Raw genomic sequence first — 19,040 nt, 5'->3', positions numbered from 1 at the left:
GTTGATTGAGTATTAGTCACATGCTACTTCAGTGGCAGAAAAACTAGCTGATATAATATCATTTTGTGTATTTGATCACAATAACAAGAAACAGAAATAATTTCCGTTGTAATTGTTTTCCCCTTTCTCTCTCTTGTTCTTGGAAAAGTGTATGTGCGTGATTTTTTTTTATGAATTCATACTCCAACAAATGGTATCCAGAGCAGGTTGTTGAAGTGTGATCATTGATTGAAAGTGAGGTGAGTGAAACCTAAACACGAGAGACGGTAAGTGAGTGAAAACACAAGAGGCGGTGAGGAACCTTATCAATGGCAACGACGAACGGAAAATTTCCGGCGAACTTTCCGGTTCTTGATGGGAGAAATTACGATCAGTGGAGTATAAAGATGAAGGCGATCCTCGGTTATCAAGATGTGTGAGATCTGGTGGGGAACGGACTTGATCCGTTGCCGGTGAATCCAACCGCTGCACAACAAGCGATATATAGAGATGTGAAGAAGAAGGATTGCAAAGGTTTGTGCATTCTGCATCAGTGTGTGAATCAAGCAATTTTTGAGAAAATTGTGAGATCGGAGACGAGCAAAGTGGCATGGGATGTTCTCGCGAGCTCCTACGCCGGTGATCAGAAATTGAAGAAAGTACGGCTTCAAACTCTAAGGCGACAATATGAATTGCTAGGCATGGAAGAGAGTGAGACAATTGCTACCTATTTCACTCGTGTTCAAACCATGACAAATCAAATGCAATCGTGTGGTGAAACTCTGTCTGATGAGAAGATTGTTGAGAAGATATTACGATCGGTGCATTCGCGATTTGATCATGTCACGGTAGCGATTGAAGAATCGAAGGATCTATCAACACTAAAATTGGAGGAGCTTCAAGGATCACTTGAAGCACATGAACAACGAATGAATGAGAGGAAGTCTGTGAAGCCTAGCACTGAACAAGCAATCATGGCAGAAAGTGGAAACAGAAGTCGTGACAGTCAAGGAGGACGTGGCAGAAGTAGAAACAATTAGAGGAAAAGGCAGAGGTAACAATTGTAACTCAAACTCTGGTAGAGGAAACTCTAGTAATAATTACAATAGTGAACAAAAGAACAATAGCAGTGAAAATTATAGAAGAAAAGGTGGAAGAGGCGGTAGAGGAAGAGGTGGAAGAGGAGGAAGAAAAACTGATAAGAGTCACATTCAATGCTATAATTGTGAGAAATACGGTCATTTTGCTGATGAATGCTATAGTAATCCAAGCCACACTGATGCAAGATTGGCTCAAGAAGAAGATGAGAAGGAGGAAATTCTATTAATGACAGTAGAGGAGGAAATTGGTGATGATGGAGTGGAAGAAGTGAGAAAGGAGAAAGTAGATATAGAAGAAGTGTTATATATGGTGACTGTGAAGGATGAGAGTGATCATGGTGATAACTGGTTCCTTGACACTGGGTGTTCAACACACATGTCAGGAAAGAAGGGATTGTTTGTTGAGATAGATTTCACTGTCAAAAGCAGGGTGAGGTTTGCTGATGACAGGACTATGAAGGTTGAAGGCGTAGGAAAGGTGATGATCAGGAAGAGAGATGGATCTAAATGCTTTATTTATGGAGTGTTGTATGTTCCAGGAATGAAGAGCAATCTTCTGAGCATTGGACAACTACTGGAGAAAGGGTACAAGATGGTGTTGGAGGATTGTGCCATGAAGGTGTATGACAATGAGAGGAGATTGTTGATTAAAGCAAATTTGTCAAAGAATAGAACATTTAAAGCTGAGCTAGATGTTCTAGTGCAACAGTGTTTAGCATCAACAATTGACAAGGAAGAATGGCTATGGCATTTTCGTTATGGTCACTTAAACTTCACTGATCTGAATAGGTTACAGAGTAAGGGAATAGTGAAAGGAATTCCTCATATCAAGGTGCCAAATGATGTATGTGGAGAATGTATAAAAAGCAAGATGTCCAGAAACTCATTCAATCAAAATGTATCCACAAGATCCAAGAAGAAGCTGCAAGTTGTTTTTTCTGATGTATGTGGACCAATTCAACATATGACTCCTGGAGGTAACAAATACTTTGTTACATTTATAGATGAGTTTAGTAGAAAACTTTGGATTTACTTGATTAAGAGGAAGAGTGATGTGATTGAAGTATTCAAGAAATTCAAAGTTTCAGTGGAGAAACAGTGTGGAAAGAATTTAGAGATATTAAGAACGGATGGTGGGGGTGAATATGTATCTGTTGAGTTTGCTGAATTTTGTGAGAAAGAAGGCATCACACATGAAGTAACACCTCCATACACTCCTCAACATAATGGAGTAGTTGAGAGGAAGAATAGAACTTTGTTGAACATGGTGAGGAGCATGTTAAAGAGCAAGAAACTACCAAAATATTTGTGGGGAAAAGATGTGAACACTGCTGCATACATCTTGAACAGAAGCCCAACTAGGAAATTGGAAAATATAACACCTGAGGAAGCTTGGACAGGAGTGAAACCTGTGAATGTATGTATACATGATTTTGATGATGTCAAAAGAAGAATTAAACAAGGCTCATTTTGCTTCAAGATTAATACAAGATTGTTTCAACAAACAAAGCCTTGATTCAAGATTTCTTCAAGATCAAGCCTTGCCTCACAATGAAAGGTTTCAAGTCATTCAAGGCACATGTAATCGATTACCAATGGTTTGAAAGTGTGTAATCGATTACACATCATATGTAATCAATTACCAGAGACTCTGAACGTTGGGAATTCAAATTTTAAATGAAGGGTCACAACTGTTCTAGAAAAACAACTGTGTAATCGATTACACTAATTCTGTAATCGATTACCAGAGAGGATTTTCAAGGAATATCGCCAACAGTCACATCTTTTCATTAGATTTGTGAATGGCCATCAAAGGCCTATAAATAGGTGACTTGGGCCCGAATTTTATGCAGAGAGTTTTGCTTGGCAAAAATGTATTATCCTCTCAAAAGACAATGAGAGAGATTCCAAAAGAACTTCATTGTCAAATGCTCTCTCAAGAAATCCTTGATCAAACACTTGCAAAATCTATAAGGATTCTTACATGATCTTCATTGTAATATTCTTCTCTAGAAGAGAGAATTCTTCTTCCATTCTTCTTATTCAATGAGATTGGTTAAGAGACTGTGAGTCTCTTGTTGTAAAGGATTCCTGAACACAAGGGATGGGTTGTCCCTGTGTGGTTCAGACTTTGTAATGGATTTTACAAAGATAGTGGAAATCTCAAGTGGGTTGCTTGAGTACTGGACGTAGGCACGGGTTGTGGCCGAACTAGTATAAAACTGTGTTTGCATTCTCTCTTCCCTTATCTCATTTATGTTAATGCAATCAATTTTGCCTTGCATGTTTAAAGAACATTATTAAATTGATTGTTGCTGCTTCTTCTGCATTCTAAGCCTATCCCTCTTAAGATAACTGAGGCCACAAGGTTTAACAAAACCAAGTGTGTCTCACCTCAGAGTGTTTGGATCTATTTGTTATAGACATGTACCTGACCAACTGAGAACTAAACTTGATGATAAAGGAGAAATGATGATATTGATTGGATATCACTCAACTGGAGGTTATAAATTGTTGAATCCAGTGAACAACAAGATAGTGATAAGCAGGGATGTAGTGGTGGATGAAAGCAAGGATTGGGAGTGGAATGTCACACCAAAGATAGAAAAACAGAATCAAGTTGAATTGCAACTTGAAGACAGTGACACTGTGACTGTGCAAGAAAATGAAACTGGAGTAGGCAGTGCTGAGGGGCCAAGAAGATCTTTGAGATAGAGACAAGTTCCTCAAAGATTAAATGATTTTGAATTGTTGAATGATGGTGCAATTAATGATGAAGGTGAGATAGTGCATTTTGCACTACTAGCTGAATCTGAGCCACTCACAGTGGAAGAAGCAATGCAGAATAAGAATTGGATTAAAGCTATGAATGAAGAGCTTAATTCCATAGAAAAGAATAATACTTGGGAGTTAATGGAACTACCAAGGAATAAGAAAGCCATTGGAGTGAAGTGGGTGTATAAGGTGAAAGTAAATCCCAAAGGAGAAGTGGTGAGGTATAAGGCGAGATTAGTAGCAAGGGGATTTCTCCTAAGGCAAGGCATTGACTATGAAGAAGTATTTGCACCTGTGGCCAGATTAGAGACAGTGAGAGTGGTGGTGGCTCATGCAAGTTTGAGAGGGTGGAAACTACATCAACTTGATGTAAAATCAGCATTTTTGAATGGTGATTTACAAGAAGAAGTGTACATTGATCAACCACCTGGGTTTGTGGTGAAAGGCAGTGAGAGCAAGGTGTTCAAATTGAGGAAGGCTTTATATGGGTTGAAACAAGCACCACGTGCTTGGAACATGAAAATAGATAAGAGCTTGACCAATTTGGGTTTTGTGAAATGTAGGTCTAAGCATGGAGTGTATGTGAAGTCTGGGGGTGAAGACATTATGATGCTATGCCTTTATGTTGATGATCTGTTATTGACAGGAAACAATGAAGCAAAAGTGAATGAATTTAAGAAAAATCTGATGGATGAGTTTGACATGACTGACCTGGGTGAGTTGTCATATTTCCCTGGAATTAAATTCAAGAAGTGTAGTGAAGGAATTGTTCTCACACAGCAAAAATATGCTACTGATATTCTGCATAGATTCAATATGCAACACTGTAATAGTGCTGAAACACCTGCAGAAGCTGGATTGTGGCTCGATAGAGATAGTGAAGAGGACTTAGTAGATGCTACTGAGTTTAGAAGGATTGTTGGGGCATTGAGATATCTCTGCAACACCAGACCTGATCTGGTTTTCAGTGTTGGTCTGATTAGCAGAGTTATGGACAGGCCTAGAGTATCACATCTCAATGCAGCAAAACGAATATTAAGATATGTGAAAGGAACAATTGGTTATGGAATTTTGATGCCCATTAACCATAGTGAAAATACAAGAAATCTATATGGCTATACAGATGCTGATTGGTGTGGAGACAAAAGTGATAGGAAGAGCACAGTTGGGTTTGTTTTTCTAATTGATTCAACACTAATTTCTTGGAGCTCGAAGAAGGAATCTGTGGTTGCACTTTCATCATGCGAAGCTGAATACATTGCTGCTGCAATGGGAGCTTGTCAAGCAGTGTGGCTTGATACTTTGATGCAGGAACTGAAGATCAAAGAAGAAGGTCCAGTTGAGCTATATGTAGATAACAAATCTGCAATCAAGTTAGCCAAACATCCAATTGCACATGGAAGATCAAAGCACATTGAAACCAAATTTCATTTCATAAGAGACCAAGTTGCGAAGGGAAAATTCAAGTTGAAGTTCTGCAGATCAGAAGATCAGCTTGCAGATATATTTACCAAGTCCTTGAAATCTGAAACCTTCAAGAAACAGAGAAGCATGCTGAATATTGTTGATAGCAGGAAACTAGCTTAAGGGGGTGTGTTAAACTCAATAGAATAAATAAGCTAGTTATTGATTGATATAGATATTGCCACGTGTAATAAGTACTCTCCTATATGTTGAACAACATACTAATTGTGTTGATTGAGTATTAGCCACGTGCTACTTCAATGGCAGAAAAAACTAGCTGATATAATATCATTTTGTGTATTTGATCACAATAACAAGAAACAGAAATAATTTCCGTTGTAACTGTTTTCCCCTTTCTCTCTCTCGTTTTTGGAAAAGTGTATGTGCGTGATTTTTTTGATGAATTCATACTCCAACACGGTTGACTTAATTTCGTTGTGCCTTTATGCCTGCATTTACTTAAATTAATTATTAAAATTATTCAATTATTACTAAAAATGATTGGATGAAGTCATCCAGAGTGGTGCCACCTAGTGAAGTTAACAATGATTAGGACTGGGTTAAGCCACTCGGTGATGTCACCAAATTAGTAAAAAATCTGAATTAGTAACATGAGTCAGTGTGATGTCATCTAGGTGACAAGTTGTTGACCGAGACCATTCAAATCCTGAAAGTGACTTAAATCACTCACATTGGTAAATATTTTGTGGACCGACCCACATTAGTCTTTAGTTTCCCAAATCATCCTTATAGATCAATTTTCGTATTTTTTGTCAACCACACTCATCATCAAGGAGTAAAATTATCATAATTTGGGACCATCACATGTCTATGATATAAAGTATTATTTAATTTTTATATGACATGTAATCAATATTTTTAATTTATGAGAAAAAAATTTAATAAAATTTGATTATGATACGAAAATTGGTGGAAACTATACTAATCTTAGAATATGTAATACTAGTAATTTCAAGTGAACGGAGAGACAATTTGAAGCTACAGTTCCATGCTGGTAACTAACAAGCCAACGGAAAATTAAAATATCCATGACTATGAACAGAAGCATTGTGCAAATCCCCATATCTCTTATTCAACCTCCCTTCACATCCCTCACCTCTTAATTTTTCCTTCTTATGAAAAGTTACCAGAAAGGCAGATAGACCATAAAAATTAATAAAGCTAGCCCTTCCCCCCTCTAACCAATTAACAAGTGACTGTCCCAACGTTGTTTGTTACAGAAACATCTAACACCATGGTTTTTTTATATGTAAGAAAGAGAGACGATCAAAAGGATTTGCAATACTCACACATTTATTTAACTAGACCTCTTTGGTACACCATGGTTAACACTGTTTGCGAAATTCACATGCCCCTAGCCATCATTTCATGGAACCTTCTATCAGAATCTTGCTTTTCCAACTTGAACTTCTCGTGGCAATCCGCTATGAACAGTTCAGCCAACTTATCAATCTCGTTCATCTCATTTCCAGAACCCTTTTTATCATCATGAACCTTCTCTTCAAGCCACTGCAAGTACCCAGCAAGTTGTAAATCATCATCATGGCAATCCTCATATAAATATTGTTCATCGTGATGGGTGTCACTAGCTTTTGGCAACCCTTCAAAGACCCGAGAGGGGACAGGGATAACATGAGAAGATTTTGAGGAGCACCAGTTATAGTGGAGCCTGAAGGAGCCAAAGATGATCTTCTTGGTCATCTTTTGCTTCTTGTGGTGGTGGAGGAAGTTAATGTTGGATTGGTTTTTCTTTCCCTTGAGGATTTCGACTATTACGGCTTTGACCTTGGAGAATGCACGGATGATGCGGCACATGTGGGAGACTATGAGGGTGTGGATGAGGCTCTTAAGCTTCATGGAGCTTAGGGCTGAAGAAGAGGGTGCAGGGTGTGAGGTTCTGAGATGGGAGGATGGGCAAGGCATGTTTGTTTTGTTTGTATGTTGTTTGTGTGTGAGTGTGGGTGATAGTGGGGTGAGAAGAGAGTGGTGTATTTAATGTGCGAGTGTATTGGGTCCATGTCTCATCGGGTGTAGTTTATATCAGTCTCCAAATTCAAATCCAAATCCTATTCGGGTTCCGGTCCTTCAAATTTGTGTGTATTTAAAGAATTATCATTTTTTAAGGTAAATTATCTACTCTAAAATAGAGAGTATAAGATTAGAAGGATGAGAGATAGATACAGAAACTGCTAATATGTCACTGGTGGAAATTAATAAAAGAAAAACTAAATATATGAGAATAATAAACTTGTTGCCAACACGTATTGCATTTCTATCTTTGTATTTTATTTTATTTGTTCTCTGTATCTTTTTTGAAGATCACTGAATCTTTTTATTATGTCACACCATTTATATCTCTTACTCTTTTTTTTTTACTCCCACTTAATACATCTTTAAAAATATAGTGTACAATCGATATTTTCAATCTTTTACAGGTCATATTGTTAACGGAGTAAACGGTATATATGATAAAAGAAGTATCGTCCTATTAATTATAAAAATGCTATATATATTCCTGGAAAAAATTTGACTGATTCTATTAATAAACAAATATTTAAAAATAAGAAATAAAATTCATTTTTTATTATAAGTTATTTTTAATCAAATAAATAAGTTTTTAATTTTTAATTTAATAGAAAATTGTTTAATATTTAATGCAAATTATGAGAATAATTTTAATAAACATATCTGTTTTAGTTATAATAAGATTCTAATTCATAAGATAATAGAATAATTTTTTATAAAAGTGTTTTGGATTCAGTAATTATGTAAGTAATTTCGATAATAATAAGAAATAAAAATTGAAAAAGTAAAGTTTTGAGAAGAAATAAAAATTGAAAAAAGTAAAGGATTTAAAAATGTGTAATAAAATAAACAAACATAAATTCATATAAGGAATTAAATACATGTATGATAACTTATTGAACCTTTACCAATCTCAATGGTAAGTATGTTGGTATTTTGAAAAAATAAATGATTGTGTATCAATCTCATATTATAATATATAAGTTTTATTTTTATAGAGTACAAATTATAACCACTGTAATCGCTATAAACTTTTATTAAATCTTTACCGTCGATGACTTTGATTTTTGATCTCTATCATTGATGATTTTGTCTTCAATTTTCATAGTTGATATCTTCTAGTATCTTAATGTTTTGTAAGTTTTCATTTTTTCTATCACCATTCAATGAGTCAAAATATTATATTTTGACTCTTAGTCAAAATAATCTATTAAAAAATCATTTGTCAATACTTCGTCAAAAGATTATTTTTTGATAATAAAAAATTGTTGATGTCAACACATTCCACATTCCCATTGACCCAGAAAAAAAATATACATTTCATTTTTCGTGAAAAATTCAAAACCACGTTCGTGGATACTTGTTGCTCGGGGTAACAACCCGCTTTACATATATTTAAATTTTTTTGGTTTGTTTTGGTATATTCACGGACGTCACTCAAATTGCCATGCCATTTATTTTTATAGTACACTGGCATTTTGGTTCCATCAAAACCATATTATTTGTGATTTAAAATGCTTTTAGGTTTCAAGGAAATGGGAGAGAGATGAAGGGTCTTATTTTTTGTCTACCATTTGATATTTAGAAAAATTGAAAATGATTTATATTTTTTGAATGTACGGGCTAAATTTTTCCAAGATTTATTTTATGTTTAGTAACAAGATATTACTCATATCTTTTTCTTGCCATGTTTTTTTAGAAGATTTCTTATCATGTTTTAAAATTCCGTACTAAGGTAATAAGAGATTTTAACCTACTTGATTGTGTAGAATGCCTGAATTATTACAAACTCTTTGATACATCTTCAATTCTTACATATTAAAAAGAAAATTGTTTCTAATGCGATTTATTCTGTTTGGAGTTTCGATAACTCGAATAAGTGTTTTCCCATAAGATAAATTCGAGTTTTTCCAACACCCATGTTTTGCATTGCAGACATTTCTTTGTATTGAGATTTCATGCCGCCTTGGGACAAAGAGAATAAGTCTTTAATTGATTTTTTTGTTGTTTTACCAATTACGACATATTTAATTTGCGACAATTTTATTTGATACATCGAATAAGATTATTATAAATGCCAATTTTTTTATCTTATTTTTTTTTATTGAAAACAAACCTTAATTAGGATTTTTAGTTTCCTGATAAGGCATAATAACATACTTAAGAGTTAAGACATAAATTTGTAATTATAAATTAAATTGAAACAACTAAATTGATCCACATTCTCCCAGTAGTGTTTAACTCCATATTTTGTTAACTCTTTTATCTTGCAAAAACTCCATATTTTATTAGACACACAAACAATGATATATTGTAATTAAATGATAGTGCAAAAAGTATTACATTATATCAATAAATATATTATTTTTTTCTTGATTAAAAAAAATAGATTAGGCATATATTATTTTTCTTGATTAAATTGATGTTTATTTTTTTTTTGGAATTATCATAATATTAATATGAAATATCTGTTAATTTTATTGAAAACTAATCTCTCTTCTCAATAATATTTTTTTTTTCATTTTCCAAACTTAGTACCTGAGACTTTGTTTAAAGGGACTAAACTCAGGACTATTCGAACAATATTAATTGAACAGATAATCAATTAATACATTACCGATGAAAAAAAATGAATAACCGATAGAAATCAATCAATTTGAATGCTCGCTTTCTTCTTCTTTTTTATATAAAAATAACTTATTAGTTCAACTATAAATACTTTTTAGTCAAATAAAGTTAAATGGCCAACTAGCTATAAAAATATGTATGAATTGAAAATATTTTATTTTGATCTTACAAAACCTATGACAAATAATATAATTAATTTATACTAATTTAAAATTTTACTTATGCTTTTACTTTTTAAAAAAGTTTAAATATATTTTCATCTCTAATAAATATTTTTTTTTGTTTTCTTTCTAATAAATTTTTATTTTATGTTGAATACCTACTAGAACAACAATTTTATTTTTGGTCTGGGACACTTATTTTTAGTCCATGATTAATTACTGAATTTTGTGTTTGTTTCCTGATAAATTTTTTTCATTTGTTATTAGTCGGGATTAAAAAGAAATTCAGTAATTTGTTAGGGACCAAACACAAAATTTCCTAATTTATTAGAAACTAAAACAAAATATCAAGGATAAAAAACAAAAGTGTTGTTTTATCAGGGATTCAACATAAAACATAAATTTATTAAGGAATAAACATAAAAATCAAATATTTATTAAAGATCAAAAATATATTTGAGCCTTTAAAAATATATGTGTGTACATCCCCTTGGTAATTGGAATTAAAAAAACATTTGTGGACAATAATAGGATGAGGTTATGTGGAGCACTAGACTTTTTTTATTGACAAAATAAATACTTTATATATATTATAATTATGATAAAAGGTACAAAATATACCCATATATGCATAGGAGAGTCTTGGAATAACCACCACCTCCATGATGTGCAGAAATCTATCTCTACAAAACCCCACCTCGCTCAACATCAGATCCGCGGACAACACCCGCCTCCACCTCAACACTTTTTGTTCCTTCTAAATCCTTCAAATAACCCAACATCACGTATATGCTATGGAAAACTAACTTCCCACGATGTTACATTGATGTGCTTCACCCTAATGCCAATGGCTGGATCCACCATTCCCACTTCCATCATCGCCACCGTCCTTACCACCACGCCCACTTCCACCCTAATGCAAGGATTGTTACACCACCATAACAGTCCCTACAAATAAGAACTCGAAGTTCCTACTCCACTCTATAAGTATCAGGTTCTATCTCACCTTTTTTATCTCTCATTCTCACCTAATTCACGTACTTATTTGAGCATGAGAGTCCTTTGTTTTGTAAGTCTCCCATCTTGTCCTCCTAACAGAGGATATTCACATTCCAACACGTGAGATCGTGGAGCCCATCTTGGCCACGTCCACCCTGATGTCGACTAGCTTCATATTTTGGTAAGTACATTTGGCACCCACTATGGAGCTGTCGTAAAACTTACCCCGTGACCTCTCTTTCACTAATGGTTAGCACACGGTCTGGCCTCAGACGCGAGACCCCTTTAGAAAGCTCCAATCCTCCCTGTCATACCCTAATTTCGTCAGGGGATCATTATTTGTTGGCATGCGGCCTTCGCTTAACCACCTCGAAATGTTTAACACCCATCGTTGTGTAATCCGTAACGTCTCACAACATTCCGGAAATCAAAACAAGCATTGTTGCACAATCCGTAAAGATCCACAACATTTCAGAAGTCAAAAAGAGCATTGTTGCGTAATCCGTAAAGTCCCGCAACATTTCGGATGGCAAAAAGAGTATCGTTGCGTAATCCATAAAGTTTCGAGATATTTCGGGAAGAAACCGGTTAAAAACACGAAAATGGGACTATATTTAGCAAAGTGGGGTGTGTAAATAGGCGGGAGTGTATTTAGCAAAGGGGGGTGAACTTATTAAGATCCTCCACGTTTTGTTGAAAAATGGTTTTCGGGGCTTCCATAATGCTTCCATAAAATTTCCGAAAACCTTGAGTAAACATATTTCACTTGATAAAGGGAAGAAGAAAAAGAAGAAAATCAAGTCCTATATACTTCCGAGGCTTCCGTAATGCTTCCATAAAATTTCCAAAAACCTTGGGTAAGCATATTTCACTTGATATTGGTGAAAGGGAAGAGGAAAAAGAAGAAAATCAAGTTCTATATGCTTTTGTAACTTTTCCGTAAATTACGAAAAAGGAGGGTGAACTTATCAAGGTGGGGTGCACATAGCAATTTTCAAATTTTCGAACCTGAGCCCTTCTAGAACATTTTGGAAGCTAAGTTATTTAAGGAGGAAGCAACCCAGCTCGCCTAGGCGAGCTGGGCGGCAACCTCCTCCCCCCTTTTCCTATAAATAGGCGAAGGGAGGCTATTCCAAAGGGTCCCTAACCCCCTTGGCTATGCATTTCGGCTTTTTTGGGTGAAAAAATTGTTTCCGTGAAGAAAATCCAAGCCGAGGTGCTTCCGTAATGCTTCCGAGACGTTTCCGTGAGCAAATCTGTGAAGGTTTTCCGTCGCTTTTCATCCGTTCTTCGTTCGTTCTTCATTCTTCAACCCGTAAGTTTTCGAATCCGAGACTTTCAATTCATTTCTTGTTTTGTTGGCTTTCATCTTTATTTCGTTCACTTTCGATTTTCTTTTCTTCCGTTTTTAACGAGCTTTAACCGATCGTTTAAGCCATTATGTCGCCTAATACATGATAAAATAAATTTCAACCGATCATTTGCATTGTAATCTCGTTTAATCACTGTTAAAGCAAAATCTAACCAATCGTTCACACTGTAACCACGGTTAAACAAAAAAAAGGCAAAAAAATAATAAAATAACCAAAATATCTTGAAAAAATAATAATAAAGTAATCAAAAAAATCAATTGGATGTTTTTCTTTGGAAGTTTCCTTGAATGAATTGACTAATAACCAAAGTGAAACTAAGGCTAAAATCAACTCACAAATCAAGCTTTGTCCGCAAAAATCACTAAAAACCGTTTTAAGGTCCAACGCCTTAAACGGTCCTCTTTGCTTTTATCGGTTAACATGGACCGTTCAAAAGCATAAAATCAACATGTAACTTTACCGCTTTTGCAAGAATTACGTAGGTCTGATTTTCTCATCACAATTGAGGATACGTAGGAGCAAAAGCCCCGCTTTTGTCGACCCCCCCAAGAGATCGTTAATGGTCCAACGCCTTAACGTTTCTCTCCTTTCAAAAACCAATAGATCGTTAATGGTCCAACGCCTTAACGTTTCTCTCCTTTCAAAACCAAGAGATCGTTAATGGTCCAACGCCTTAACGTTTCTCTCCTTTCCAAAAATCAAAAGATCGTTTAATGGTCCAATGCCTTAAACGACTTTTGTTCGGTTAAAATATATCTTGCGAAAAAAGATAAAAACAACTTAACCAATGTTTAGTTCTCAAAGAACTACGTAGGTCTGATTTTCTCATCGCAATTGAGGATACGTAGGAGCGAGGGAAACACCCTTGTCGACCACAAAAAGATAAAAAATACAAAAGACCCATAAAAAACATAAAAACATAAAAAAGGGGAAAATAAAACAAATTGAAGTCATATTTGCACACTTGATTAAAGGCTGTCGTCCCTTGTGACAGACGCGTGGGGTGCTAATACCTTCCTCGTGCGTAAAAACAACTCCCGAACCTTTCACGATTAAAGTTTGTAGACCACACCTTTTCCGATTTTTCCAACGTTTTCCTCGAATAAATGTTGGTGGCGACTCCGCGCATTTTCCTCCCATGGGAGATGCACCCGTGAGCCCCGCGTCGCCCTCCCGCCGAAGGGTAGGTTGCGACAATTGGCGACTCCACTGGGGACTGTTTTTAGAGAGTTAGGCCTTCTAATCTCGTGCAATATCATGACTTCCTCTTTTGTCGGTTTCCTTTTATTTCTCTTACGTTCTTGTATATAACTCTTTGATGCTTTTAGTGTGTTTTTGAAATGTATGCATGAGATAAATATTTATTCATTTGATGCACACAAACACCAACACTATTTGTACACACAAACACCAACACTATTTGTACTCACGGTGAGTTGAAAAGGGGTCCTATACCCAAGTCCATGGGAACATAAGGAGTGGAGGTGAATCTGTGGTCATGCTGGGTCTTCGACTTGCTTGATAACAGTGAACCCTCATCTTGAGTTTTTCTCTTTGATAACATATTGTTGCTGGTAGTCCCTACTGCCGCAATATGTTTTTCGAAGGGGATGATACCTCTAGAAACCATCAAGAGAGATATGACCACCTTGGGAATTATCACTAAAAGCCTTTTAGTTCCTCCTATTTAGGTCCCTAAAATAGGGGCACGAAGCGAACACGCTGCGTGCCTTTTAAACATTGTCATGCATATAACCTAAATGTCATGTACGCCTTTGTTGTATGATTATTTGTGGATATTGCCATACTGTGTACATCCCTGTGTTGTGCTTTTGCATGTCTACATCATGTCGTCACGCACGCGTTGTATGTTGGTCTTGTCTTTTGTCACGGGAAGCCGGAAGGTCCATATCACCTTCTTAACTGCACACATGGGGCACTGCGCCCCCGAATGCGCAAGTAAGAAGAGATGATTTTTCGGGCTCTCGTGTTCGTAAATGCATTCATATCATGCATCACATAAACATCTCTTCATGGCATCGTAATGGACGTATTGTTCCTGCATTTGTCACTTATCATTTCATGCATTGCATTTTGCATAAGTCATTTCATCACCATGCATCTGCATCTAACATGTTTTTGCATACCATTTGTTTTCATGTTTACTCATGCATGATCCTTGCATTTTCCTCTGCAAAACAAAAACAAAAAAAGGAAGCATGAAAGTTTACACTGCATTCTTAGTTGCATGTGTTAGGTACCATGAGTTAACCATGTTGGGATCATAAACCTGTTTCTCTTAAAAAACAAAAATGATTGAACATGGTATCTAATGCATGGCTAACTAAGAAAAGATGTTTCTTCGGGCATCTCAATTTCATAATTAAATTTTCCATGCATAGCATACGTATTCCCAAGTCTTTCATCTCTATGAAATGTTGTCGAAGTATTGGCAATCAAAATTTCCATTCCTAGGATTATAGGGTTGAACCAAGCTCATGCTTTTATGAAAAGGTTAATCAAGTCAAGTTGAAGTATGGAATTAACCACCTTGTAAAAAATTGGGGCAAAAGATGGATCGAGTTACATCGCTGCTTCGTCTACTGCCAAACACATTTAGGACTGTTGATGTCCTTGTTACTTCCAGTTTCACCTTGACAAAGATGTCATGGACCATGTTGAAAATCTAAATTGATTCAACCCCATGTCCTGTGTAAAAATTTGTAATACTTCAACCGTGCATCATTCGCATACATCCATGCTTTTCATTGGTTGCATTGCTCATTGCATTCTTTCCTTGAAAAAAAATGAACTTAATCATTGTTATAAAAAAGAAAAGAACATGTTTTACGGTGCCCTTACCAAACCTGTGCTAGAGCTAGAGTAATGGGTGAAGTAGAGGAGGTGCAAGAGCAGATGAAGTCGACATGGAGGCCATGAAAGAGCAAATGGCCATAATGATGGAGGCCATGATGAGCATGAAGAAGATAATGGAAGCCAATGCGGTTACAGTTGCCGGTACCAGCACTGTTGCTAAGGTGAACCCGACGCCCCCATCTGGCCTCAACCAAATGAATCATCCAACCTCAGATATGATAGGCAAAGATTTTGGAAGTACGGGCGGCTCCCATGATGTGCAAATTCAAAACTAGCACGCCTTCCCGCCATATGGCTTGCCTCCCAACTATACACCACCCTATGTGGCGTACACTCCCGGTGAGGATGTCAATAACTCCACTCTCATACTCATTGAGAGCCAACAACCTCATCATGCACATGTCTCTCAACTCATGGGGGAGACATATGAAATACCCCACCACAATCTAGTCGACTTCGAGCCTTGCCTCGGATATGCCACTGAAGGGCAAGTAGTTGGTGGTATACTCCTGCAAAACACTTTGGAGGGCCCTCAGTATCATCCACAACCACACCATTTGCATTCCACAGCGGGTAAAAACCCTCATGCTATGGCAAAAATAGGAAAGTTGGATCATCTAGAGGAAAGGCTCAGGGCCATTGAAGGAGGCGAAGATTATGCCTTTGCTAACCTAGAAGAGTTGTTCCTAGTACCCAATATCATCACCCCTCCCAAGCTCAAGGTGTCAAACTTTGACAAGTACAAGGGGACTACTTGCCCCAAGAACCATCTAAAGATGTATTATCGGAAAATGGGGGCATACACAAAAGATGAGGAACTGCTGATACATTTCTTCCAAGAAAGTCTTACTGGGGTAGCTGTTACCTGGTACACTAACATGGAATCTTCCCGAATCCATTCTTGGAAAGACCTAATGGTTGCCTTCGTTAGGTAGTATCCGTACAATTCTGATATGGCTCCGGATAGGATGCAACTACATAACATGTGCAAAAAGGGGCACGAATCTTTCAAAGAATACGCCCAAAGGTGGAGAGACCTGGAAAGCTTAAGTGGCACCTCCAATGACGGAGAAAGAGATGATCACAATAATAGTAGACACATTACCAGTGCTTTACTATGAAAAAATGGTGGGGTACGCACCTTCAAGCTTTGTGGATTTGGTCTTCGTCGGCAAAAGGATCGAAGCGGGTCTGAAAAGAGGAAAATTTGATCATCCTGCTTGGATGAATGAGAAAACTGGGGCAAATGAAGAGGATGAGAATGAGGAAGGAACCCATGTTGAGGCTGTCATTCCTACATGGCCAAATCCCCCACCAGCTCAACAACATCATTACATAGCCAATATCAACCCTTCTCATTACCCACCACCCAGTCATCCACAAAGGCCATCCCTAAATCAACCACAAAGCCTGTCTACCGCACTTCCAATGACGAACACCACCTTTAGCACAAACCAAAACACTAACCAAAAAATGAATTTTGCAGCGAAAAAGCCTATAGAATTCACCCTAATTCCGGTATCCTATGCTAACTTGCTTCCATATCTACTCAATAATTCAATGGTAGCCATAACCCCAACCAAGGTTCCTCAACCTCCATTTTTCTGAGGATACGACTCGAACGCAACATGTGCATATCATGGAGGAGTTCTGGGACATTCCATTGAGCATTGTATGACCTTGAAGCATAGGGTGCAAAGTCTAATTGATGCGGGCTAGCTGAAATTTAAGGAGAATCGCTTGTGAATCCTAACATTGACAAGCGACACCACACATAGGGCAATTTTGAAAGCTGTTGTTAGATGTCTCTAATGACTCATCAAAATTTTCAAGTTTATGCCATTATTGTAAACCACAATTACAATATTAAATAATATGGATAAATTTGACATCCTTATCTCTCTCATCCTCTCACAAACACATCTTTGCTTATTCAACTTCCACCGGAATGTGAGTGTAAGCCATTGGTTTGTTTGTTCAAGTGACCTGCGCTCTTGAGTGTTGACTTCCAAGACCGTTCAATCAGAGATTACTCATCCTGCACATTGGTGGGGTGCCGTAAAACGACGAGTAAAGCAAAAAAAGTTCAAAAAGAAAAAGAAAAAAAAAGTATTTGATTGATTGTGTTTTCAAGTAAAAATATAGGCATTCATGTGACCTCATTTTATCATTCCGGAAAGTTTGTCTTTTTTAGAGAGAAGTGAGTTATCAAGAATAGGAGTCATTTGACTTAACCCGTCAACTGAAAAAAAAAATCCTTCAACTATTTCTCGTCCTTGAAAAATTATTTTTGTGAGAATCAAACCGCCTCTTTCATTCTTCCTTGCTACAAGGTTGTGAAAACAAAACAACGATGGATACCTTAGAGCCCTACACTAGGGCAATGAAAGGCACCATGCATAAACCTCAAGCGAACCTAGGGGCTGATTAGAAGTTCTCACCCAATAAGTTCCCAGCTACAAGGTCATGACGAAAGATGAAAATTGGTACCTCAAAGCCTTACACTGGGGCAATGAGGGGCACTGTGCATGAGCCTCAAGTGAACCTAGAGGCAGATCAAAAGTTCTCACTCGTCGATGTTTTTTTTAAAAAAAAGGGGGGGGGGACAAACCCTAGGATTTCAATGGATTGATTAAACGTCAAACGGCTCCACCCAGCCTGCCTGATGACCTTATAAAAGCCCTTTTCATCCTGCTCTACGACCTTCTTCTTATACACCAACAACTCCTCTTCAAGCTCTTTGATGGCCTCTCTCTCCTTGGACGCCCTTAGCTCAGTCTCCTCTAGCTTGGACTTCGCCTCCTTCAACCGGGCCTCTAGGTCAACAACCACCTTGGCAAGCTCTTCCTTCTCGACAACAGTGCTCTCCACCTTGCTAGCCTATTCATTCTTCTCCCTCTAGAAGCCCTTGCACTGCTCAAATAGCTCATCACCATCAAATCTGGTGCACAATAACTTAGCAAGAACACCACTAACCTTGGGCGACAACTGGTGGTTCGACCTCACGACCTTAGCAAAGGAAATAGTGGCATTGGCCACCTTGGGGCGTTCCACTCTCCAAATAGTTCAAGCAGTGGCCCTCCACTTGGCAACCTTAGCCTCTAAGTATGCCATCTTGCTTAGTGCCTCTTGGTGCCTTTTCCCATTCTCCTTCAGAATTGCTAGACTTCTCTAATGGAAGGCCTTCACAAAATCAATTGGATTTTGAACCCCAACCAACCAAATAAGGTTCTTGTCAAAAGTAGAGACAAAGCCAGTCTGGGTTCTCTGCTCCGACCTATACCCCATGCTCCTCATCGAGTCAGTATCATGAGAAGTGTAGACGTGCTCCAGGGAGACACTAGGGCGAGAAGAAGAGGAGAAAAGCGATGCCGACACCAGAACAACAGAAGGGGAGTCAGTGAAGCTGAAGAAGAAGGAGATGACATGATGCAATCCTACCCCTTAAGGGTATTGGATAGAAAACTCCAAGAGGATTGAGCTAGAGCGGCTAAAGAAGGCCATAGGATTCTCATGAACCCCAGGACAGATTTTTGAGCCCATGGGCCAAGGTTGGGTCCACTCTTCTTTGTAAATATTAGAATAGGTTTTCATTCTTTTGGGGCCTTGTATTTTGGTCATTCTAGTAGTATATGGTT

The 19,040-nt window shown here is 37.3% G+C and overlaps 2 protein-coding genes across 2 annotated transcripts; one reads left to right on the top strand and one right to left on the bottom strand.

Moving 5' to 3' along the window:
• Positions 1 to 308: 308 nt before the first annotated feature.
• On the top strand, positions 309 to 1,019 carry LOC114375074. The gene is made up of 2 exons (XM_028332825.1): positions 309 to 413; positions 534 to 1,019. Exons 1-2 carry the CDS (start codon positions 309 to 311, stop codon positions 1,017 to 1,019), a joined length of 591 nt encoding a protein of 196 aa, XP_028188626.1.
• A 5,226-nt stretch (positions 1,020 to 6,245) lies between these two features.
• On the bottom strand, positions 6,246 to 7,322 carry LOC114392534. Its single transcript, XM_028353705.1, has one exon. It carries the CDS (start codon positions 7,260 to 7,262, stop codon positions 6,684 to 6,686), a length of 579 nt encoding a protein of 192 aa, XP_028209506.1. The 5' UTR covers positions 7,263 to 7,322; the 3' UTR covers positions 6,246 to 6,683.
• Positions 7,323 to 19,040: the final 11,718 nt, after the last annotated feature.

The sequence above is a fragment of the Glycine soja genome, chromosome 2, assembly GCF_004193775.1.
Source record: "Glycine soja cultivar W05 chromosome 2, ASM419377v2, whole genome shotgun sequence".
Taxonomy (NCBI): domain Eukaryota; kingdom Viridiplantae; phylum Streptophyta; class Magnoliopsida; order Fabales; family Fabaceae; genus Glycine; species Glycine soja.
The sequence above is the reverse complement of the archived record's forward strand: the minus strand, read 5'-3'. Positions and strand labels throughout refer to the sequence as shown.

Bases quoted from the DNA above. Each gene is read 5' to 3' on its own strand.
- LOC114375074 (XM_028332825.1), top strand. From the start codon at position 309: ATGGCAACGACGAACGGAAAATTTCCGGCGAACTTTCCGGTTCTTGAT. The intron at 414-533 runs GTGTGAGATCTG...ATTCTGCATCAG, and splicing joins CGATCCTCGGTTATCAAGAT to TGTGTGAATCAAGCAATTTT.
- LOC114392534 (XM_028353705.1), bottom strand. From the start codon at position 7,262: ATGCCTTGCCCATCCTCCCATCTCAGAACCTCACACCCTGCACCCTCT.